A 24,121-nucleotide genomic window follows, 5' to 3' on the forward strand; every position below is an offset into this window, starting at 1 on the left:
CACCTTACTGAGGATTAAGACCTAAAAATAGTATGTTACCATCTCTGATGGTAGAAGTTTCTACACCAAATAGTAATAATTAAAAAAAACCCAAGACAGCAAAGTCCACACACAGCTTGCTGTTACTAGCAATTTGGTTCACTATCTGCCACAACAGTAATCTGTCAACATACTTCTCAAAATCCCATTCCTTCTCCTGGAATGTATGCCAAATACATCCAATGGTGGGTACAAAATGCATGAACATCCTCCCCCACACCCTGTCTGTGGTCTACAGTTTTCCAGGGCATAATCAGCTCCTACTGGTATCACAGCTCTTGGGCAAGCTTCCCTTTGCTACCACAGGATTAAAAAACTCCCAACACACCTACCGCCTGCATTACAAGAACCTTACAGAGCTGTAGTAGGCACTAGGGCAACAAGGAGCACGCCGATTTGTTCTGGATCTGTATTTCCAGTTAGTCACAAGCGTGTGCAGGGGATTCATCCCCTTGCCCATTTGAGACAGGGAGCTGAGGACAGCAGGCAGGCTTCTTTCCCCAGCAAGCAGGTGCTCTGTTACCGCTCTGGGGTGCCGGCACAGGCAGCGTTAACCACAAGTGAAATAATTCACGTAAGGGAACTCACTTCAGCCTCAAGTTGTGGAACTTCTGGCCCCGTTACTTATGGAAAAAAAAAATCTTTAGGACACTTAATCTGGTTCACTGAGCATTTACAGAAGTGACATACGCTACAGTGGATTGCTGCTCTGTCACGTGAGCCTTACTTAAAATACGCATCAAGGTTTAAACACAGTTTACTTCTTGCCTCATTAATGAGTTCAACTGAGATATTTGGACTGCCAGACAGAAGCCTGGTTAAACATGCCAAATCCTGTCGAATTCCAATTGTACAGACTTGTTAGTTTTTTTGGAATACAGTGATTGCCTAAACAAGACTCCACTTCTTGTTAGTACAATAACTTTTATTTGACATCTACAAGATCATTATCTTGTAGGTTTTTTTGGACAGGTTTATACAATCTCAATTTTTCAATAGTGCAACCTGTGCAAGCAAGAAATGACAAACATTGTCCTTCACTTTCTTATAAACATCTACTATTATAGGCAAAACAAAACTTACCCATATTATAGATAAGTGACTATTCACATTTGTACATTACAATTTGTTTTAAACAGCTCCAGATAAACTCTACAATGTCTTACAACATATTAAACAGTATTCAAGTTACTGGGTAACAGAAACAGCACATACAGCGGAACCCTCAAGTGTTTCCCATTCTCTAATTTACAGCTCAAGTAAGGTTTCATCTTACAAGTGACAAATTAAATTACATTAATGAAGTAAAAAATATAAGATTGTATGCGAGATGGAAGTGAATTTGCACTTAAGTTTCCATAACCACCTCGGATTAAGGAAATGCTTCAATTTAAGGAAAATAGGCATCCAGCCATCTTTGCAGTACACATTAGGAATACCATTAATACATTAAAAAGGAACTAATTTTAATTTAAGATGTTTATCACAAAAAGAACATGTGTAGACTCAAATATATAACCCCCAGGAGAGAACCAGAAAAAATGCAACACCTGGGTATAAACACTATAAAAATGCAATAACCAATGCTGTACAACTAAGATTGTGTTTCTCTCTGAATTCCTGTCTTGTGTGTTTATCCTGTCCATGCCCGTTTCCAAAGACATGCACTGTCAAACAGAAACTGGGAAGGAACCTGAATGCATGATGTGCAACCTCTAGGTTTCATGCTTTTATAAACTCATAAATTGAAGAGAAAAACCCAATATATATTTTCTATATATATACTCAATACATGCATTCAAGGATATCTCCCACAGCAATGGCATTGATGCACTGCGTTAAACCCTGAGCACTGTATGACAAGATAAAAATAAAGCCTGCTTGGGGATTTTCAAGCATTTTCAAACAAATTGTGGTTTGTAGCTTAAAAGGCCAAAAGTAAAAGCAAACAGGAAGCACTACAGAGAGCATAAGGAAAGACAGATGCACCACCATAAACAACTGCTGGCTTTCAGTTCTCCCAACCTTTTTAGATCTCTTTATTCCCAAAGTGTTTGAGAGCACACAACTGAACTGAAAAAGTTATATTTCTTTGGAATCTGTCCCTGATTTTTATGCAAGCGATATGCTTTTACAGCCTTTTCCTCAAACAAAGTCAACACCTGTAGTTTGTCCTCTTATGCATTGTTGAAATTGGTGATGCTTTGCGGGTGATGCTGCTGCCATATCTGCTGCTGTTGTACTGCAAGCTGTTGAGACTGGTCTGATGTTGACAGGAGGTTTACAAGGGGTGATACACAATTTGCAGGAATGATCAAACCTGAAAACAGCAACAAATCAATTGTTTCATAAGCATGCAAACAATTTGTTCACTAAAACCTCAGGCTGACAATGCCACCATTTAATTTACACAAGAGTCAACAGTGACTGTTCCCAATGTCACGTCTAATCAAGCTTCAGCTACAAGTTCTGCTTCTCAGTAAGAGGTTTATCTTCAGAAGTCACTAGATCCTTTAGGTCATGAAGCAGCAGAAGGAAGCTGCCATTTTGTCCCTGAAGACAAATTTTATTCTTATGTTACCTGCTGCCACAAGAAATCAGCTGGTTTTGTTTTTCTAGTCTCACAGAAGCTGTACCACCATGAAAGTTTAAATATGAAAAACCTAGTTTCAACATCTTAGAAAACTGTTCCTAGAGCAGGAGCTGCCATGATATCGCACATCCAGAGAAGTTCCCATTTACAAAAAAAAAATCTATGGAGATTTCAGCCTCTGAGGTACTTGCTATGAGGGCTTCACTAAGAGGTTTAGCGACAAGAAATGACGTAATCATCTTGAAGTCATTCTAAACTATTGATTACATGTGACTTTCAGTAGCTCAAAAATGATGAAAACAACCATCTAAAGGGCTTACTATTCTTTGCCAGAAGCAGGAAAAAAGCAGAGCCCTTATGGTTTCAAAGGTAGCTTGGCTGGAACAGGCCAAATATGACGTTTTTGTTCTTAGTAAATCAGAAGAACTGAGAGAGTAAGTGTTCCAAAGCCTGGCTGAAAAAAAATTTCTTCCTTAAGCCAACTCAAAACAGTGTTTGTACTACAAATACAGGTTTCAACAGCTGTACTTCTGCCCCTCCCCAACATGCACACTGACGAGCCTTTTCCCTTGTAAGGATCTTTACAGTCTCCTATGTGACTCTCAACACAGAGTGACTTGTAAGTCACAACTACCATCTACTCCAAGATGGAAATAAAGGAGCGGACGAGCCACTTACCTACGATCCTCTGCCCATCTTCTGTTCTTAGACGAACTATTTGCATTTTCACATTTGTACCACTCACAGAGGCTAGAACGCCTTCTACTTTTGTCCAGACGCTCAATACTGAACCACACAAGACATAGTAAGTTCGACAGCGGAGTCCCACTTCACAAACTAATCCCAAGCCTGCCTTCTTACAATTGCCTCTCCTACAGCAGAGAGAAGAAAACAAAACACCACCACGCTTTCAAGAGAATTCTGCAAATGGAATCCAATTCTATTAAAAATGAGACTTTAAGTTGTTTAACATGTATTCAGAGTTGCACAAGTACAACAGTAAGGGAAGGATACTTTATCCACAGCGTGCCTCTAGTGGTAAAGCTTTGAGAAATGCTGGCCTGTTTAGAACTACATCTTCAAAATGTACAGAGCTTTCAGAACCTGAATCTGTTACATATGCAACTGGTATCTGATCAGTGTATTTCAGAAGCTCCAATATTAATCTGAAACTTCTACCAGTTATGCTGCTCCTCAAGAATTAAGACATCAGCTCCTACAAGAGGTAGCACAAGAACAGCTGTTTCTGACGTCTACCTCATCTCTACGTGAAGAATAACTATTTTTCCCCCTAAATAACATTTGAACTATCCTACCATAATAATAGATCAGATCAAGACATTTAAAGCACAAGCTACTCCTGGGTCATTGTACTTCTACTGGAGTGCAATTTATATGGTAGCATTCATCTAATATATTAGGACTTCAAGAGCAATGGAAAGCTTCATGTTTCCACTCAAAGGCTGGGTCATTTAACTGGTCATGGGACAATTTTTCTTAAGCAAAACCCACAAGATTTCACATGAGTAACAGAACAACAAAAGTAGTGATAAACCAGTTTAGGTAAACAGTTTAAGTTAGAGCACCTATATGCACACAAATACTAACCAATAAGCATGGGTGCAGGTATCCGCAGAAGAATTGTACTGCTCTAACCAGTGTGGCAGAGCATCTTCAGAAGGTACCTGGAAAAGTCAGTCAAAGTGGGAATAATAATGAAGTAAACCACATCAAGACTTGCACAGAACAAAAGCAATTTGGTCATTACTGTGGGAAAAGAGGGAGCACCAATATTATGATGGTGAAGAGAGGTACATTATCCTACATTGTTACAATTTCAGGCTATTCAATGGAAATGCTATCTCAAAGGATGAGCAAAATGCTTGAACATAGCAGAATCTCAGTAATGAGAACAGCAGAATCTCAGCGTTTTTCCAATAATCAACCTGATCTAAGAGTTTCCTCAAATTTTTACGAATTCAACACCATAAAATTAAGAGAAGTGTTAGATATCTTGCCAGCCTCTAAAAAAAAGAAAATAATCCATTATGGTTATTTAAAACATTAGCCAGCAGCTGAAGTTTCAGAACCACTGCTTAGAATACACTGTACATAGCTGCTTATTTAAGAGCATGTTTGTACACCTTACACAGAAGAAGACTTTTCCCTTGCTAGACCCTAAAAAACTTCATTTCATATTACAACACCCCAGGTTATTTATATTCAGAAAGCTTTAGATACAGGAATGCAGAAACCATGTAGACACAAATACAAGCTCTGCTCTGGAAAGATAAGGCTAGTTTTTGACTTGCCAGAATTATACACAAATACCAGAAAAAGAAAGTCCTTGTATTTATTTTCAAAATTTTCTAAGATTAAAACTAGCACAATTTTAATGGTTACCTTCTTATATTTCTTTTTCAGGTCTGCACATGTTTCTAGTTTGAGTTGTTTCCCAGTATTTGGTCTGTATACTAAAAAAAGCTTCTTTTTAGGATTCACTTCTTTTACTAGAATAGCGGTTTTCTTGTTATTTCTTATCTGGAACAGGAAGACAAACCAAAAACTTCGTAAGTTTAAACATGTTCACAGTGTCTACCTCAAGTGATTCCATAATGTGCTCTTTACAGAGTAACAGTGCGTTTGTGTGTGCAATAAGACAACCAGTAATAATAAGGACACCTTTAGAAGACAGTACCACTAATCTATATTACTCACAATTTGTCCTTATGGTGAAAGGACCTGGTTTCTTGATGCAGGCTTAAATAAGAGCTATTAATTTGGGCTCACATTCCTATCAGAAATAGCTGAGCAGCTAAAAAGCAGTGCTTCATACTTAGCATTGGAAACAAACTTAACATGAATTTTAATGTAAGACTGAAAGCATTTTGCAAAACTGAACAGTAATTAATTTGAACGGTAAATGTTTCAGAGCAGACAGCATATTTGGGTAGCTCCCCCCCTCCCCGCAACCTTCTCTAAACATAAGCCAAGGGACAAAGAATCTTACCTGTAGTGATAAATAAAATCCATCATCTGGACCCGTCTGTTCTGCCCAGATCTTAGTTGCTTCGTCCCAAGACATTCCCCTCTCTACACTGATCTAGAAGAGAGCCATGCAGCGGTATTTGAACGGGAACTCACTTTAGAACAGACATAGGAACTAAAGAACTGTAGAACCAAATATTGCCCAGAGAAAGGCCTGGAACCTCTCATCACTCCACACACGCTTAGCTGATTGTCATGTTTTAAAAAACTTATTGGTAAGCAACTTTTATTAGCTGCAAAGATGACACAGAATTAACTTACTGTGTATAGTTCCACATGTCCAGAGGTAGAATACCCAGGAGTCAAAAACTTCTTAACGTCTGCCTTCCTTACTTTCTCATCCCCAGAGCCCAAATCTTAAAAGGAAAGGATAGAGTTATTCTGTTTCTCTAGTCTTACTTAAGTACAAGAGTATTGAGAAATTTATTTGCTTACCTAAGATGCCCATATCATATCTTCCATTCTTTTTAGCATTTTGAATAACTGCATTTAACGTGTCAGAAAAGTACTGGAATAAAGCATTCTGCTGATGTACTTCCATACCAAGAATTCTATTCAGAAATTTCCCTATATTGTTATAATCTTAAAAAAAAAGAAACACATATTAGGTCAAAGATAAATTTTGATGACAACAAGCTCCCGATCAGCATTGAAACAGTCTCAAAAAGACTGCTTAAATCCATTCCTTCAGAAACAAAGAAAACATCTGAAGTTCTCCAAAAAAGTAACTTTTTAGATAGTTACAACTTCAGTTCTGTTGCTAGGCATCCACTATCATGATATATGATATTCCCAGCGACATTCTAAACATACATTAAACAGACAAATACCTTTATCAAGCGTTAGTATTCCAGATCTGTCTTCTACATTTATCAAGCCTACGCCAATCAATCCCTGACGAACATCTAGGAAAAAGCAAGCAGTTAAATCATAGCTGCTTTGCCATGTAAAAATAAACCAATGAAGTAACAGCTTATTTAGCAATCTTGTTTCAGGATCCAATTCTAAAACTTCGGACACCCCTCAAATACATGACTTGCAATTTCTACCTAATATATTAATAAGCAAGAACGAACCTTTGCCTTCTGTCCTTCCAGGAAGCACAGGCAGGGAAAACCACTAATGGCACTATAAGCCCATAGGAGAACAAGATATTGCAACAGATAACAGGAAAATGAAGTTAAGAACTCTATGTAATACTTTGCCCAAAGACGCAGAACATGCCTTATACTGAGAGAGTTCACGTATCTTGTTTTATACATGAACTTCAACATTGAAGCAAGATGCACAGGAGTAACATCCAGTGAGAGCCTACCTGGGCTGGCTGATTGGATTAAATAGCAACAATGTTTTCTAGCTCTGAAATGATTTGCATTTTCTGCATACTGGAGAACAATCAAAAGGTAGTTGCTACTACTACTGAGTTATACTTACCTTTGAAGAAGTCTCCAGGAAAATCAGGAGGAGGTGAGACCATTGGGGAGTCTAAGTTCACAATGGATTTCATAACAATTTCTAAAGCATTTCTGCCATACTGCATTAGAAAAAGAAAGTTGCTCTAAATGTCATCCAGTGTTTGTGCCTCAGCCCCAAGCACACATGGTTTAACAAGTATATGTAATTCACAATAAAACGTGGGGTTTTTTTGTTTGTTTGTTTTTCTCTGCAATAGTAAAGGGAACTAGTTATTAGCTTTTCAACTATAAACTACACTATATAAACAGCCCACTCTTAATTTCTAATTAGAATTGCCAAAATCATCTTTCAGTTGTGACTGAAAGGACGAGTACCATTTACTTAAGACTTGGATTGTTAGCAAATGCAGAAAAGTAATTTACAGACATATTTGTGTTTCACGTGGCTTTGCAAACAGAATTAAGAATATTCACTGGCTATCTCAGAAAGAGGCCTCCTATCAGAAGGCAATACAGTTAAAAGTAAAACACTTCACAGGAGATGGAAAAAAATCCTTCCTCAACAGGTCATTTGTGGAACAAACACCACAGCATGAGGTTTCAAACAGAAATGGAACTGTCACCTTGTTGTCAAAATTGAATCTGCTGAGGTCTCGAGTTTCTGTAGCCCGTCTGTCACCATGAGTGAGGGCTCCCTGTTAAGACACACCTTTGTAATTAAATCCAATTTTAAAAAGAAATCCAAGTTGAAATTTCTCAAATGAAGGATCAGACTTCTTGAAACAATCTTACCAAGCTCTCCAGTCTTTTTGCAACTATAGATGCAAATCTTTGCTCTCCTGCCAATTCCGAAATTAGGAACACGTACTCTGGAGCAGTCACTTGGTTGGATCTATGAGTTCTTCCTAGATAGTTAAGTAGAAGCACGTATGTTAAATAAATTCCACTTCACTGAACATTTCTAATAAAACTATGAATTGTGAAGAGTAAAGCTAGAACTTAACCCTGCTGAAAATTAGTTTCTGCCCTAATACAGCCAACAGAAGGCAGTACACAAATGTTTCAGAGTTGTGGCAGCTTTCATAAAGACACTTGATACGTGAAAAAAACCTAAGTTGCAGCGTAAGTTGTGTTTGCTAGGTTTCTTTCAAAACTTTCAAGACTATTAGCTCTGACTGTAGATAAAGCTGATTCTGTTCATGGGTAAAGGAGATTGGAAGGGTCCTTAAGAGGTTACTTAGTCAATCTTATTTTCCATGAATTCTCAGTAGATTCCGCTAGTATTACTGGGTTTGCTAGGGGAAGGATACAAAAAAAGTTATTTACCAAACTGCTGTATTGCTCTATCCGCGCTCCATGGCAACTCCAGAGTCATATGAACTCTCCGTCTCTGATTCTTAGCTCTACGGTCTGCTTGCAATGATATACCAGAGCTGGCAGCCTCCGAGATTATGGCAATGTTCTTTTTTTAAGAAAGGAGTTGTTAGTTAGCAATAAATTCAACATCAAGCTCCAGTTTTCAGTCTCTACAAAAAATTTAATTTTATAATTACTACTAACATGGGTCTGGAATGGTTTCACTGTTATTCGGCCTTCCTATCCCAAGAAGCAGGGAGAGGGGAGAAAAAGTACAGTTCTTTATCAGAGTTAGAAATGCTAACAATTTTGCGTGAAAGGAGTGGTTTTCGCTTTACTTTTCAGCAACGCTTTTCTGTGCAAATGAATAAAGGTTGCAGTCTTGCCACTCCAAAGAGAAGGTTTCTCTGATGTTGGCCTGCACTTTAGAAAGAAAAGGAGATGGACACAGGGAGACTTGCTCTGATAGCAAGCAACACAGAGAAGACAAAAAGATGCTGCTAATACTGTATAAGGAAAAGGATATGGCCATTTTAGTATCCAAATGCATTTGCCTTGAAAGAATGTAAATGTTTGGACTGTGTGCAAGTCACTTACAGGAACCTATTTACCCTCCAGTGTAACAAACAGACCATAGCAGTTCCATGCAACAGCTACACTTGCTCCATTTGCCCTCTTGTAGTAGCACGTCCCTAACGAACCACAGGAAAGTTTGATTTATTCTTTCCCCACTCCTCCTTTTATCAGCTTCAATCCTACCATTATTCCAGTCAGTATCTTCTTTCGGAATGCAATGTAAAGGACAAAAGCTATTACTCTTCCCAGTATTGCTTCTCAACCCTTCTTAAGGTAAACAACCTTCACCTCTGCCCTTCAGCCTCTCACTAAAAATTTTTTCATACCAAGTCAATCAGTGGTTTTCCCCATTTCTCAACTTCATCATTTCCTCTTGGAAGCAGAGGTACACAGCAATCCACGTAACGGAATCACAAAGATGCGGAGGGTTTATCTGCCTTTTAAACATATGCTGTTTTACAAGACTAGCTTAAAAGTGCTAGCTGTCAGTTTGGCACGCTGTGTACACATCTCTTAAGCACAGGCCTTTGTGGCCACCCAAACCATTAAAGCATGCTGCAGCCACATATTAGACAGAACTACTGAGCATACTGGTTGGAAAAACAAAACACACAGCAGTGAACAGAAAATGCTTTCTAACTAGTACTTACTTACAGTACCTAAAAAGTTACTGGGATAATGGTAGAGCCACAACTTGAATAACTTAAGCAGTCAGTGTTGCTATGGCATCCGGCAAGTTTTTCAAAGCTGTTATTTCTTTAAGGACTACCTTATCTCCATCCATGAACCTTTGTTTTTCTGTGATGTTCAGAATTTCAACGGGCACATCAAGTTCAGATCTTGACTCATAAGATATGCTGCCATCATCATTGCTTACAACTCTCCCTTTGCGGCCTGTCATCTTTAAAAATAAAAGGGAATACAAGCTCATTATATCAAAATTATTACATGACCAAAAACTTCAAGCAATTGTGCTATTTATTCACATGCCAACCTGAAAACAGATTTGGTAATTTACTCCAAGTGCAAAACTACAGTAGAGAGCCTGGCTTATTTTTTGGTTGATGCCAACATTTATTTAGAGGTAACTTAGGGAATCAAAAGCATAACAAAGCGTATCTATCTAGAAATGACATAGTATTATACTACTGTCCATAAGGGATTTACCAAGAGAAAAGAAAATGAACTGACAGCTGAGACAGTCACTGATTTTAACAGGGTCTTTTAAGTCAATGATGTTTCTACTTGATAGAGATAGGTAGCTTAAAGACATGTTTCTAAAGTTACTGAGAAAGAGATAATTCATCAGGTTTTTCACTAATGCAGTTTTATTATCCAGGTTCTTAACCTTCATTGCCTAGGAAGATGAACTAAAGCTGCTTTCTGTTTTATATATACCAGCTTCAAATTGACTACAGCTAGTTAGAGAATTACGCCACTACAAAGCAAAAGAGAAACTAGTATGATTTACCCAACAAGAAACTATCAGTCTCAGAAATAACCTATTTACCCATTCAAAGCATTCTTCTCTGTATTCTAACACAATCTTCAAATTTCTCTTTAATTCAGAGGCACTCAGCAAAGTAACCTATACTCTTATCCCTGTCAGATTACAGCCTAAAACTGATAAACAAGTTCTTTAATAGATACGAAGGTCACACACAACCTTGAAGAATGACAACACTGATTTACTGCAGCCAGATAATGTATGGTTGCAGTATTAAAAAAACATCAATTTTCTCTACATGTGAACACCAGCCTACCTCTGCAACATTTTCAGGACCACCCAGTTCATCTATAAGCTCATCCAGTGTATTAGGCGGAAGATCTTCAGCCAGCTTTTCCAGTTTATCAAGCAGTTCTTTCTTCATTTGTTGGGCCCTTTCAACAGCATCCTGACTTGTTACAAAGCTGCTGTTTGTGTTACTGTTTGCTGAAATTCAAGAGAGACTCTTGAAGATTTAGAATTTCACTGCCTAACTGCTAAGAAAGTGAATCAACATCAAAGAAATTTATTCTTACCTGACGTGTTGGTACTAGAAGTGGTGGTACCAACAGTGGAAGTAAAACAGCTAGGTCGTTTTGATCCAAGACCAGAAGCTAGTAAGGCACTTTGAATAGAATCTGGGTCTATACTTTTCTTCTTTTTCTTGTCTTTATTTTTTTTATGCTCTTTTCTAATTAACCAGGGATCTAAAGTTAAATAAAGTTATTTTCAAAAAGTTTCACGCATTTACTAAAAAGACATCCTTTCCTTTGAAAAACTACATTTTCATTAAAAAAAGTGACTTACAAAAGACTGAACTCCAGTGTGTAAAAATCTACTTAAAGAAAACGCCAATCAATATTCTAGTACTAATTCCAGTCTCATTAGAATTAAACTACATGCTTATCAAACACACTTATTTTTGCCTCATTGAAATGGTCAGGAAAGACTTTATGCTTACTATCTGCAAGTACAGCTACTTGCTTTATGAAACACTTAAAACTGTCTTACCATCTTCATCATCTTCACTGGATTCATCTCTGAATGGGTTGAAGTCGTCATCATCTCCAGAACTCAAAAATCTGGAGCTCTCATTGTCACTTTCTTCATTGTCTGAAGCATCAGACTCACTCTCACTCTCATCAGAGCTGCTACCTGCAAGGCCACCTGTTTTGCGAGCTTTTTTGGCTTCTCTGCTTATTTCTTCACCTAAATTCCATCACCACCAGCATCCCAGAAGGGGGGGGGGAAAAAAAGTTAGTTTAGACCTTGTAGCCTACTTTTGAGGTTTGTTTTACCACCACTGCATACAAAAATAGAAAGATATTCAACTTCTAAAAATAGAACTGTTTAAAAGAATCTAGTCTAAGTTTTAAGACCTCTTTCCCAAGTCTTTTATCATCACCCACTTTTTGGTAAGAATACAATGAGTTTGGGAAGGGGGTGGTATTAGGCTTCTTTTTACCGGGTCTCAAGAAAAACAGCAACTACTTGCATGACTGCATCAGGAAGTGGTCTGACATGTGCAAAGCATTTTGGGATACAGTCCCATACTAGATCAAACCAATTCTGAGCAAAGTAGTAACCAGAATTTACAGATTATATTGCTTCAGCAGCAGTTCTAAAAATCTATAAATGCAAATTTCTAACAAAAGTCTTAAAGAGTTGTAATAAATGGTCTTGAATGAATGATAGTACTGATATTTATATTCACAGGTTTTTTCCAGAGCTTACTCTTAGGCAGCTCTAAAATCGCCATTTTCACTATGGCACTAGTGTAAGAACTTAAACATTACCTTTCCGTTTCTTTATTTTGTTCTCCTTGCAAGGGCTGTCTCTGGGTGAACTGTTATTACTTTGAGCAGTCAAGTCAATTCCCAACAAGCTAAACAGCTTCTTCCTGTCAGGAGCTGGAAAGTGCTTTTCAATAAGGGACTGGAATACTCCTCTGTTTAAGGAAAAAAAAAGGCTCTTCAGTCAAGTTTGCATTTATGTAAAGTAGAGACCTGTAACATTTTAACAGCTTGCTTGACTTCTCTGAAGAATTATTCCTTGTGAATAGTATTACACAAGCACTCTGTATAATTATCACCCACATTACTGTTATTTGTCACTTTCTTAAAAGTCACGAGACATTTACTTTACAGCACTGTTACTTATAACTTGTTAAATTTGTTTTTAGTATCAATTGGTATTGCTACTGCCATGTTCTTATTGCTCAGAATTTAAATGACAGATTAATTTATTAAGATCTTCAGCAAGGTAGTCTCAGGGTTGGCTCATCTGATAAGAGGGAAGTCATTATTATAACTTGCTTTGGCATAAATGCAGTGTACACTTGGCAAGTCTTCCCCTTCTCTCAGTTTGAAGAGAACAGTACTAGCAGTTCACATCTGAAAACATAATTTCAGAGTGCCAGTAGAACTAGGAACTAACCCATGCGTCACTTGAGATGACAATACTGTCAGATTTTAAGTACAGGCAGCTTAAGTAAAGAACATCGGTACTAAAGGATACCCAACTTTCTGTGCACTGATGCATGCTTTACACATGAAAGCACAAATTACTACATATACTCAGCTGGATTAAGGTTAGTTTTGTAAAGGACAGTTCTAACAAACTTCAACCTTACTTTGCTGTAGAAACGAAGTCATTCAGTTCACCACCACCTTCCTCCAAAGCTTCTAATGTTCTTGCTTCTCCTGTTGACTGCAGGCCAATAACAACACACTAAAGGACAAATGAATACAAGACATTGTCACTAAGAAGACTGACTTGTAAGTTTATTTTTGCCTGAATTTCTGCTCATTAAATACCACAAAGTACAAAAGCATGCTACTACTATGTCTGAAAATCTTTGTTATAAACAAACAAAAAAATCCAACAGCTTTACATTTAACAAACAGATTTCAAAATAGGTCTTGATCAACTTACTTTCCCATTCTTGATTTCTTCCCGAGCTAGCTGCACCACCCTCTTCACTTTAGATGCTATGCAAAGGTACTTGAAGAATCTCTGATGAGCTGACCAAAACTGACCCCACATAGACTTTTTCATTCGTTGTTCTGCATCGATAAGGTCGGCTGCTTGTTGAAACCTCTCTCTAGCACTGACCCACTGAAGAATAAAATATTAATTGCCTTACATGTCACATTTCAAGACTACACAGGTACATTGTTTAATATTCAAATGAAGATGGAAGAGAAATTTAAAGTTACAGTACTACAGGACTGCAAGTCAAGGAAACTCATCATACATCAAACAAAGTTCACAAAAAAAAGAAGACAGCCATGGCTTGGTAAATTCAGAAGATAAATTACTCTCATAATGAAAAGCAGATACATTTACATTACTACCAATGCAAACATACATGGTATTTCCTAATTATCTAGTTTCTCCATTAATACATTCAGGTTAAAAAAAAGCAAAGAGCACTGCTCATAACTAAGTATAAAGCAAGATCTCAAGAAGAGAAAAACCCCACCGCCTTCGTTTCTGCAACATTGTGTTATACCAACGGCTTCCAGATTAGGTAAAGTAAGCTTTGGACACAAGTTTAGTGATTCTTTTAAACAACATTCATGAAGTAAAGTGCTGTTTTAAAGTTGATGTTATACACCTGCCAAAGATAAATTTTAATTACTGTAGCTATACAATATGAATGCAGAGTCATGCTTAAGCACCTCTTAAGCAGGTAAACACCCTGCTCATTGTAATCTACGTCTGAGGAGTAATTTTTATCTAATACAGCAGTAGTTATGTACAAGCAGAATGTGCACTCTGGAAAAAGACACTCAGCTTAGCATATGGACAAAACAATTAAGAACAACATGAAAAAGATAACCAGTGGGTGAATAAATGAAAACATTAAAGGCAACCACAGCTTCGATGCTTTAGATTTGATTTGCCACATGATTAAAACTACCACTCTGCACTGTTTAACTACAAGCACCACTCCACCACATCGTTTCAATGAAGATGTGCGTGCAGCCTCCCTAAGGTTTTCCAGCTTGTTCCCAGCTCAGTTGCCTAAAAGGGGGAGGACTGGAGCACAAAAATACCACCAACAGGTGAACAGCTTTATCTTAGGCAACAATGACCAAGGTCTCTGAAGTACTGCTAGAAGGCAGTGGACCTGGCAGATACTGGAAGATACTGGAAGACGCACCCAAAACTGCAGCTTTTATGACTTGGCAAAAGCTGCTAATTCTTGTTCTGAGTCTTAAATGGAGAAATCTTTACACTAAGATGAGACAAGAAGATGCCGTTCCTGTCTCTCAATCAGCTGTTTCAGGAGCATTCAAGTTTAAACCAAGTAACCTCAACCTCTCAGAACTCAATACAGAAAGCAAGTTTTAAAATGTGTTCTTACCAGTTTCACAGATTTATTGTACATTTTAACATATTCCTGTGAAAGCAGAACTTCATCAATTTTGAAAGTTACACCTGAAAAACTCAACTGTCTTGCTATGTACATTCCTCTCAGCTTCATATCCATAGCAACTATTTCCATGGCACCAACACCTCTAAAAATAAAGGAACAAATTAAGTCAATATTAGCATTTTCAAGAGAAAGTATTTGTTAAAAAAACCTCAAGTGCTTTGGAAGAAAATAACATGCTTACAAATGTGAAGAAATGTCTTCAAAATCATTAGTACTGTTTTGTTAAATATATACAATCAGGGGGTCTTGAAATTTAGCATTCACATAAAACCGTATCCGTGCCTCATGAGTACTGAGTGTACACCAAGAGGTGTAAGTACTCAAATAGTTACTTTTTCCCCCGAATAACCTGGCATGCATCAGAAGACAGTACCTTACAAACTATAACTGGATAATGAAGTTGGTCCAGACATATGACAAAATCTTGCACTGCAATTTTATAAACTCCAAAGATTTAAAATAATGAATACAAATTGTATTAAGCTATTCAGATTTATGCTGGTATGAAAATAATTAAACTGGTAGGTAACTTAAGTTCTCTTCAACAGCAACACACCTTCAGCAATACCTTGAAAGCACAGAAGTCAAATGCAGAGCTAACCTACTCACAAGCTTGGGCCTGTAATTTCATTATTGCTCATTTGATACATACTCATTAATGAACTGGAGACTACACTTGCACAGTCTAGCAAAATCATGCATCATGTAGATGGTATGCAAGAAGATGCATACTAAGCCCCATTGGAACATTCTGAAGTGTTCAAAATTTTTTAAGTAGGCAAAACAATAAATTAAGATGCTCACCTATCAAAGAAGGTAGCAGTTGAGTTTACTGACCTCTTATATTTAGTTTTTTTTTTTTTTAATAAGTTCTTAAATACGAAGTACCTTGCAACAGCATATATAATTTTTCTGAACTAGGTTCTTATGCCAGAAAGTATAAGAACATGACTTCTTCCTGTTAAACTGCCTAAGCTGAATGCATAAACATTACAGGGCTTCTCCATATAGTGAGACATCAACTATACTGAGCATACTCTACATACAGAGTTTTCACAATGAGCAGCAAAATATTTTCATTTCATAACACCCATATTTTAAGAAGGCTATTTTCCCAGCAAGTTTCTGAAGCTCTCAATTTTCTGTGAGTGAAGGAAACTTCCCATTTTTCACCATGTAAGATAAATTACATTTCTACTAGATTGAGAAGCTAGAGTCAGAAAGTTCTTAGTGTGACAGGACAAGTTTGTGGAGGACTATGAGTGACTGAAGACAAAGGAACCGGAAAGCACAGTCAACCACAACCATATGTGTTCTTGCTATAGCTCTTTGAAACATTACCTTCTTTCAACAGCCTGAATAAAATCACTGAATTCCCTAAATGGAGTTCCTTCACCCCATATTCCAAGACGGTTCATATATGCCATATTTCTTGGCTCAGATGCACCTAGGAGAAGAACACATTCTGTACCAGTGCCAGTAAAAACATACAGAGACATTTAATGCAAACCAAGTAGTACATACCTGTGGCACTAGCATAAACAACCCTGGCTTTTGGAAGTTTATTTTGAAGCTCCAATACAGCCAGACCTGTTTTTGTTGGTTTTGATGAACCAACAGGACAGAGATTCTTAGCTTTATGACACTCATCAAATACAATCTGAACCGTAATTAAGAAAAACAACTTTGTCCCACTTATTTTTAGAATGGGGAGCTAAAACAGAAGACAAGAAAGTCTGCTAATTACAATAGGTGGCAGCTGTAAATTGTAAACTCAAAAGGCACCAGTCATATTTTTCACTTGGGAAAAATATTTAGCTAGTAAGTAAGAGCACAATTACAAACACATGAGTTCTTTAAAATGTTGTTGATACTAAAAAAATTTTTAAACAATTTTTAAAAGAATTTTTAAGAACTTTTTTTACACTGCAGAAAATGTTGATGTAAACTCAAGGTTCTTAAACATCATATTTTAATTTTACATGTTTGTTATAGAAAAGGCAGAAGCTTCACTCTTAGTACCAGAGATGTGTGGCAACAATATGATGGTAATAGATTTGACACGAAGTTTGTAAAACTTTGAGTCTAAAGTCAGTGCATGCACACAAGTGACTATTGTCATGAATAAAGACCAATACCTAAAAATACCAGCGAATAAAAATACAAGATTGTCTTTAAAGATGTGAGTTTAAATAGCAATTTGGTTACAATCAACTGAACTGTGGATAAAGGATACAACTCCATCAAAGTCTTCACCACACCAGTGAAGAAGCTGCTTTAATCTGGTTTTGTATTTACCACCAGACTGACTTTCACCAATAAGAGAAGAATAGGTAGCAAAGATAACACCTTTCTTCACACTTCCATTATGTTTGGAAGAAATTTTCCCATACTTGAACTGCAATAAAAAGATAAGAAGTTACGGAAATTATTCAAAAGAGATCCCTCCTCAAACCCACCTACCATATGATGCAGGGATGCTGGTGATCTTAACCTTAAGGTGTGTACACTTTGAAGCAACTGTATCCCCACATCATGATTAGGGCATAGCTGGCAAATGGTAGTGTGGTTAACGGGTTATACAGGGCCTTACTTAAGTATATACTTAAGGAAGACTAGATCCCAGGCCTCAAAAGATTAACAGCCACATTCTTTGACTACATGGTTTCCTTAACTTAAATACAATTAAGATTTTCGTTTCAAAGCATCCCTTAGAGCTAATAGGTCAAGTGTATTTAGAGCTACTACCATAAATGACAATTTCTAAAGCTTTACTGTATTTTAGAAATTAAGACTTCATAAAGCAAAAATACTAACTTAAAACAAACTTTAAGTTTAGTGAATTCAACCAGTCATCACACTTCACAATTTCGGTAAATGGCTAATCCTGAGCAGAGGCTAAGTCTTCAAAAATAACTGCACACACTACTGCTGCTTTAATAAATTACTGAGTGTCATGGTTTAACCCCAGCCGGCAGCTAAGCACCATGCAGCTACTTGCTTACTCTTCACTCATTCCCAGTGGGATGGGGAGAATCAGGGGAAAAAAAACCCAAACAGTAAAACTTGCAGGTTGAGATAATGTAACACTAACAACAATAATACTAAAAAAATATAATAATTGTAATGAAAAGGCATATAACAAAAGAATAAAACCCAAGAACAAGACAAGTGATGCACAATGCAAGTGCTGACCACCTGCTGACCGATGTCCAAGCAGCAATGCCCCAGCAGTGATCAGACCCTCCCGGCCAACTCCCCGTTTATACACTGGGCATTATGTTCTATGGTATGAAATATCCCTTTGGCTAGTTCAGGTCAGCTACACTCCCTCTCAGGTTCTTCTACACCTGCTTGCTGGCAGAGCATAGGAAACTGAAAAATCCCTAACTTGGGATAAGCACTATTTAGCAACAACTAAAACATCAGCATGTTATCAACATTATTCTCACACTAAATCCAAAACACACTATATGACCTACTAAGCAGAAAATTAACTCTATCCCAGCCGAAACTAGGACACTGAGGAAGTCTATTATTCAAGTATTGCAAATATATGTACAAAATGTGTGCTGGGATACAGACTTTGTAGCATTTGCATTTTTTCCTTTCTAAAAGATTTAAAGAATATTCCAACTTCTAGAAAATACTCTACTAGTAGTGTCAGTAGTGGCTTGAAGAGTAATGGGTTTTTTTTTAAAAAAAAAATAAATCACATGCTAAGACTTTTCCCACAAGATGCCTATTTACATGATTAACTTAAAACACTGTGTGGTTCTTCACAAGATTAAAGGCGAGTCAAACAAGACCTAGACAGTAAATTTACTGAAATTAGTACACTCTTTAAAAAAAATTCTCTTAAAACAGTCAACATGCACAACTTGTCACACAGGCATACCTAAAGTTTTGCCTCAACTGTACATAGTAAAAAGTTTCCACACCTTGTTTAACGAATGAACCAATATGTTTTTTGCTCCAATATCTCTCAAATCTCTTTCAGCATCGTATTTCAGATCATTTGACACGCTAAACCTGAAGATATAAAACAAAGCATATACTCTAAGTTACTGCAGAGTTCAAAAAGTAGTTGCTAGAACATTTGTCAGAAGACATATTGCACTGAATTTAAGTACTATAGTCACTACAGCATCTGCTCCAACAAATCCTGACACACTTACCAGACTGCTCTTTTTCTGCCTAACAAGTAATTTTCATAGATGATTCCAGCTATGGTCCTTCCCTTTCCTACACCAGCACCATCACCTATCAAGAATCCAGCTCTGTCTCCATTGGGCAGGAATGTTTCATGTTGCTGTAGGAGAACAAAAAAACACTTGTACCCATTCTCCAGAACACACCACTGTGGATTATCAATGAGCAAACATAAGAAACATGCTATTGGATGAGTCCAGTGGTCCACCCAGCCAAGCAGACTCCTGACAGCGCAAAGAAGGGATTTTATTTAAGGACTGTATATATGCTGTATATATCTGTCTAATTGTTTTAGTGCCTACTACCAGACTGATTGCTTTTTTTAACCCACTGATATACACCTCTACAGCCTTTTGTGGCAGCAAGACCCAGATATACACTGCCTCTGTAAAGAAGTAGTATTCTATTCATTTTAAACCAATCTCCTATCACTTTCATCAAGTTCTGCTTCGTTCTTGCTTTGCGAGATTCCACTGCCTTCTTGATGATGTAAACTTTGACTTAATTTCCCTTCATTTTTCTTCTCTCCAGCCTAAGGCGTTCCAGCCTTGTCAGTCTCTTTTCATGAGGCAACTTCTTCCTTCCTGTGACCATTTCAGTTGTCCGCTAACTTCACTACCTTCCTCCCTTACATACAGGGCACTGCACGCCCATCCCATGTGGGCCCACTGAAGTTTAATATAGCCGCAAAATAACTGCCAGTCTTGTCCTTCATACCCTTCCCAATGATGCCAGACAGCACTGGCTTTCTCAGTCTGCTGCTACTGCAGTCATTAAGTTATTTCAGAGGAAGAAAAATACTAAGATGTCCTTCCCAAGTTTTAAGATAGTTTGAGATCAGCCTCATGGAAGTGGTTTAGACAAAGTTTTCCTAGGAGTATGACCTCACATTTATCTGATCTGAAACTCACCTGCCACCTTCTATGCAACTCAAACCTTCAAGCTCTTGTTATTTTATCTAATTGTAAAACTGACATAGCTGTGCTTATCAGACAGTTTTCCTTACTAAATTCGACGTTAGCTTTTAAGCTAACTAATGTCTAGCATACCTGGGCTGCGTAAGTGATTGCTTCAAGTTGCAAAGCTGACAACCAGCCACTATCAATTGTTTCTTCTGATATTGATGTCTGGTACCACACATCAGGAGGAGTTACACTGGATAGTGAACTGGTTTCCACTACTGGGTCAGGATGACGTAGACCAATTTTTACTGGTTGAAAGGGGAGGGGGAGGAAGGGAGAAGATGAAAACATAATACAGAGTTCTGTTGCTGCAGTACAGGTTATTACATTTACCAAAACAAGTTACAATTGTCCATTGCAAAGGCTGAAGTCAAGAGCAACTATGCTTCATTGCAACAGTAGGTCAAGTGTTAAACAAACTGCATAGGATACAAACGAATATATTAACCTGAATTTATACAACTGTAATCTTAACTTTGTTTCTCTTCTCACCACCTTCCCCCAATTTTTATGAAATTAGATAAAATTCAGTTAATAGAAAATTAAAATATCTGTGTACTTGACATGTTTGAGAAAAACTGTCTGAACCTTGCCTTCCTAAAAGGCCAGAGGCAGCCTCAAGATGCCAGAATCACAAAAGCAACATTCTTCTATTTATATAGTGTTGTTTTTAAGCAGTTTGAGAGGAGAAAAGATTTAGAACAGACATCGTTTAATTGCTGACAGATCTCATCAGTGACAATAAAAGTTAACCACTTAGCTACAAACTCCATGCAAAATTATTTGCCTTGCTTTTACAGCAGGTCAGCACTGTACCTAGGAAACAAGATAACAGCTTTTTGTCACTGATTACAATAAAGAAGAGAAAGGAGGAAAAAAAGAGATGGCAATTAACAGCAGCAAGAGAATCACTTTTTTAAAAAAGAATAGAAAGCTCTAAGAAGTCAGACTGGAACAATACAGGAAGAATGTGCTTAGGGTAATTTCACACCAAAAGTCTCAAACTACATTCTTAAGTGTAGCAGTGACCATTAACGCCTTTACAAAATTTCCTCTGCTGAGGCACAAAGTGTCTTAACATAGGTTAAAAAAGCCTGGTCTTGGTCCATCAATCATTATTTCTGAAACAAGTACTGCTCAAAGATACACTAGAAGAATTCCTTTTCTATTAAAAAAAAAAATATATCTGCATGCCTTCCACAACTAAGTGCTATAGAAGAGAAAAATTTGCTAGGAAATCCCACCACAAATTTAGGTCCTTTTTACTTGATTCAGATAGTAACCTCTGTTTTTTGGAATTAGTAACTACAGAAGAGTAAATAAAAAATTGGGTCTCAAAACATTTCAGCCTATTCACATAACAAACATTAGGTCATACATTTTATTGGCATATACTCAGCGTAAGTTTCTGCGTGGCCCATTTCTTCTTCATCTTCTTCCTCAGGTTCCTCCTCTTCTTTTACTGCTGGCACTTTCTAGAATAGAGAGATACCTGCACTAGTCAAACAGCACATTGTTAATACTCAATGTCCTGGAAATTAACATGAGAAATGAAATGAGCACAAACTTGCACTTGCATGTTTTAACACAGGTACTAGATGAACCAGTGATTAGCTGGAAAAACTACAGACAGAAATCTAGCTTTCTTACACTCTGAACAACCCTTCAAAGACACAAAGTCAGGGAACTTCCTCTCCTTTGCAAGGAGATTCAAGTACTCCAAACTCACATAAGCAGAATTAAAAAAGAAACACTTCTTATAGCGTATTAAATCCAAACTATGACTTAAAGAAAACTGCCTTGAAAGCACAACAGCCAGTTAACGGCCAAAACTTAACTTTCAAGTTCTCCCACAAAGTCTCCTGCAGTTTCACATTCATCACATAATTTCACAACTTTGGGGAATAGTTACAATAGCCACAGTTCTAGTCAGTATTCTCTGAAACCTGACAGTTACCCATTTTTTACTGTGATCTTGATCAATATATGAATATTTTTAAAGTACTCGCTAGGTGACAAATCAAGTCTTCCATAATTGCTAATTTAATGTTTATATTAAACAGAAGTAATCCGAAAAATCCTTCTGTATGCCAGTCACTAAGGAGCACTGTTTATCACAGACTTCAGCCTGATTCTAGCTGAAACTCAAGTGTTTACAACATCAGAACATATTTTTATTACATTTAGAAAATTGAATAATATTCAATTTACATCTTAAATCAAACAGCCCAGAAGGTCAGTCATGCTAGAGAAAGTCTTCTAAGTTTCCTCATTGTTCATTATATGAATGGGGATATTTTCAAAGAAAATGTCTTAAAACAGAGCAAGCGATATGCTTATCAGCTTTAATTGAAGCACACTCTTCTTTGTCCACACACTGAAGTTCTGTTAAGGACAGTAATTTCTTGAAATTGTCATTTACTGCATAGGTAGTCTGCTCTACACAGCTGCTAGTTTTAGTCATCTAACCAAGTATTCATGTAGTGGAGAAACTAACCTTTTGAACAAACAAATGCACTCAATTCTACCACACAAAAGACATATATGAGTAACTACTGAAACTAGTCACAGGTGGTTGCAGCCAATAAAATATACATTCATTTGGCAAATTAACCATTTGTAGTACTTACCATAGTAGGTGAAAAACTTCTCATTTTAATATCGTTTATCCATATTCTTGCTACCTCTTTTGTGGAAGCCTCCTTCTTCACTGCACCATTGCTTAAATCGGCTACAAAAGAAAAGCTGTGTTTACAGGAGTTCCCTCCAAACACAGACTCAAATGAACACACTTCTCTATTAATGAGCTGGAAGAGAAGTTTAAAATGTCTAGTAGCACACTGATGCTTCAAGAACACAATATTTTTGTCCAAACTAAAGAGTCTGAGCAAGTAGTTAAATCCTGTTACTTCTTTGACTGAAGAAACTTCCCATGCAATACCACCACATCTGACACAGTTGTGTATTAGTTTCAGTATTTAAAAAAACAACATATTTTGGACCTTCACCAAATCTATACACAGTATTTAGAACTATTCCATCTTGTGAGCCTTTGAAGTTTAACAACAAACCAGAAAGCCCCGTGTTTCAACAGAAATGAACTTACCTGGTCTGGTGGCATTTACCACCTTAGGAGAAACTACAATTATTTCTGTAAAACAAAAAGCCAACGCTTTGGACTCAATTGCTTAAAGTTTATAATAGGATCCTTCAAGAGGATGATTTATTAACTTTCCTGTCCTCAGCCACATTTGGAAGAAATTGGCAATAGAGCTCAGTACCCAACTAAAAAAACGTATACAAGGATAGATGTAAAATGTTGAAAGCAGCTGTCAAGCTTCCATCATATTGACAGTCAATGCATGTAATAAATTCAGCATAATTGCCCCCAAAAACCAATTAAGACAATTGCACAAATAAAGTTTTCCTCAAAGAGGCTGCATAATTTGACTTAATATTTTTCCAATCTAGAACTCCTGCTGCCTGAATTAGATGAAAAGACCACATTTCCTTCCAAGAGCTTCTCTGCCCTTGAATTTTCTACAAGTGCTTGTCATTTTTTTTATAACCACAAAGAAAGATCCTGCAAACACAAGCACACAAGTAAGATTAGCAATGAAGTTCTAAAAGTTGCATGTCTCCTCTTAATACAGAGACACTACAGATTCAACTATTTTCTGCAGCTGTGCTACTACAACAGCTACTGCGTATTGATGTTACCTATTACTTGTGTGCTTCTGTGAGTTTTCATTTAGCACAAAGGGGCTAAGCCAGTCCTATGAAATGTTCTCCCCATCTTCTTCCTCACTCCTTTACCCCCCCGCCCCAAGTTGTCTCAACTTCAATTTTTGTCAACCGCTCCACAACAGAAAGCAACAAAACAAGGAGGCACATTCTTCTTTTTGTTTCAGTCCTAACAGCCAGCTTCATTTATCGCACACTCTATCTGCATATGAAAAAATAGGTTACTCCCAACCCCACCTATAAAAT

The 24,121-nt window shown here is 37.2% G+C and overlaps 1 protein-coding gene across 2 annotated transcripts in view; it reads right to left on the reverse strand.

The window, feature by feature from the left end:
- Positions 1 to 946: 946 nt before the first annotated feature.
- Positions 947 to 24,121, reverse strand: part of SBNO1 (strawberry notch homolog 1 (Drosophila)) — a 28,279-nt gene continuing 5,104 nt past the window's right edge. For both annotated transcript variants that reach the window (XM_009703853.1, XM_009703852.1), the window contains 28 exons: positions 22,762 to 22,862; positions 21,510 to 21,606; positions 20,219 to 20,379; positions 19,136 to 19,269; positions 18,899 to 18,989; positions 17,194 to 17,355; positions 16,482 to 16,617; positions 16,299 to 16,404; positions 14,886 to 15,039; positions 13,448 to 13,630; positions 13,146 to 13,243; positions 12,310 to 12,461; positions 11,525 to 11,722; positions 11,050 to 11,220; positions 10,791 to 10,960; positions 9,797 to 9,928; positions 8,422 to 8,557; positions 7,888 to 8,000; positions 7,719 to 7,790; positions 7,115 to 7,214; positions 6,511 to 6,585; positions 6,116 to 6,262; positions 5,942 to 6,036; positions 5,643 to 5,735; positions 5,036 to 5,173; positions 4,241 to 4,317; positions 3,311 to 3,504; positions 947 to 2,359 (listed from right to left, as the gene is read on the reverse strand). In XM_009703853.1, coding sequence (XP_009702155.1) covers positions 2,217 to 2,359; positions 3,311 to 3,504; positions 4,241 to 4,317; positions 5,036 to 5,173; positions 5,643 to 5,735; positions 5,942 to 6,036; positions 6,116 to 6,262; positions 6,511 to 6,585; positions 7,115 to 7,214; positions 7,719 to 7,790; positions 7,888 to 8,000; positions 8,422 to 8,557; positions 9,797 to 9,928; positions 10,791 to 10,960; positions 11,050 to 11,220; positions 11,525 to 11,722; positions 12,310 to 12,461; positions 13,146 to 13,243; positions 13,448 to 13,630; positions 14,886 to 15,039; positions 16,299 to 16,404; positions 16,482 to 16,617; positions 17,194 to 17,355; positions 18,899 to 18,989; positions 19,136 to 19,269; positions 20,219 to 20,379; positions 21,510 to 21,606; positions 22,762 to 22,862 — 3,629 coding nt within the window. In that variant the 3' untranslated portion in view covers positions 947 to 2,216. The remainder of the gene's footprint in view (positions 2,360 to 3,310; positions 3,505 to 4,240; positions 4,318 to 5,035; positions 5,174 to 5,642; positions 5,736 to 5,941; positions 6,037 to 6,115; positions 6,263 to 6,510; positions 6,586 to 7,114; positions 7,215 to 7,718; positions 7,791 to 7,887; positions 8,001 to 8,421; positions 8,558 to 9,796; positions 9,929 to 10,790; positions 10,961 to 11,049; positions 11,221 to 11,524; positions 11,723 to 12,309; positions 12,462 to 13,145; positions 13,244 to 13,447; positions 13,631 to 14,885; positions 15,040 to 16,298; positions 16,405 to 16,481; positions 16,618 to 17,193; positions 17,356 to 18,898; positions 18,990 to 19,135; positions 19,270 to 20,218; positions 20,380 to 21,509; positions 21,607 to 22,761; positions 22,863 to 24,121) is intronic.

The sequence above is a fragment of the Cariama cristata genome, unplaced genomic scaffold (genome assembly GCF_000690535.1).
Source record: "Cariama cristata isolate BGI_N322 unplaced genomic scaffold, ASM69053v1 scaffold9457, whole genome shotgun sequence".
NCBI classification, from domain to species: Eukaryota; Metazoa; Chordata; class Aves; order Cariamiformes; family Cariamidae; genus Cariama; species Cariama cristata.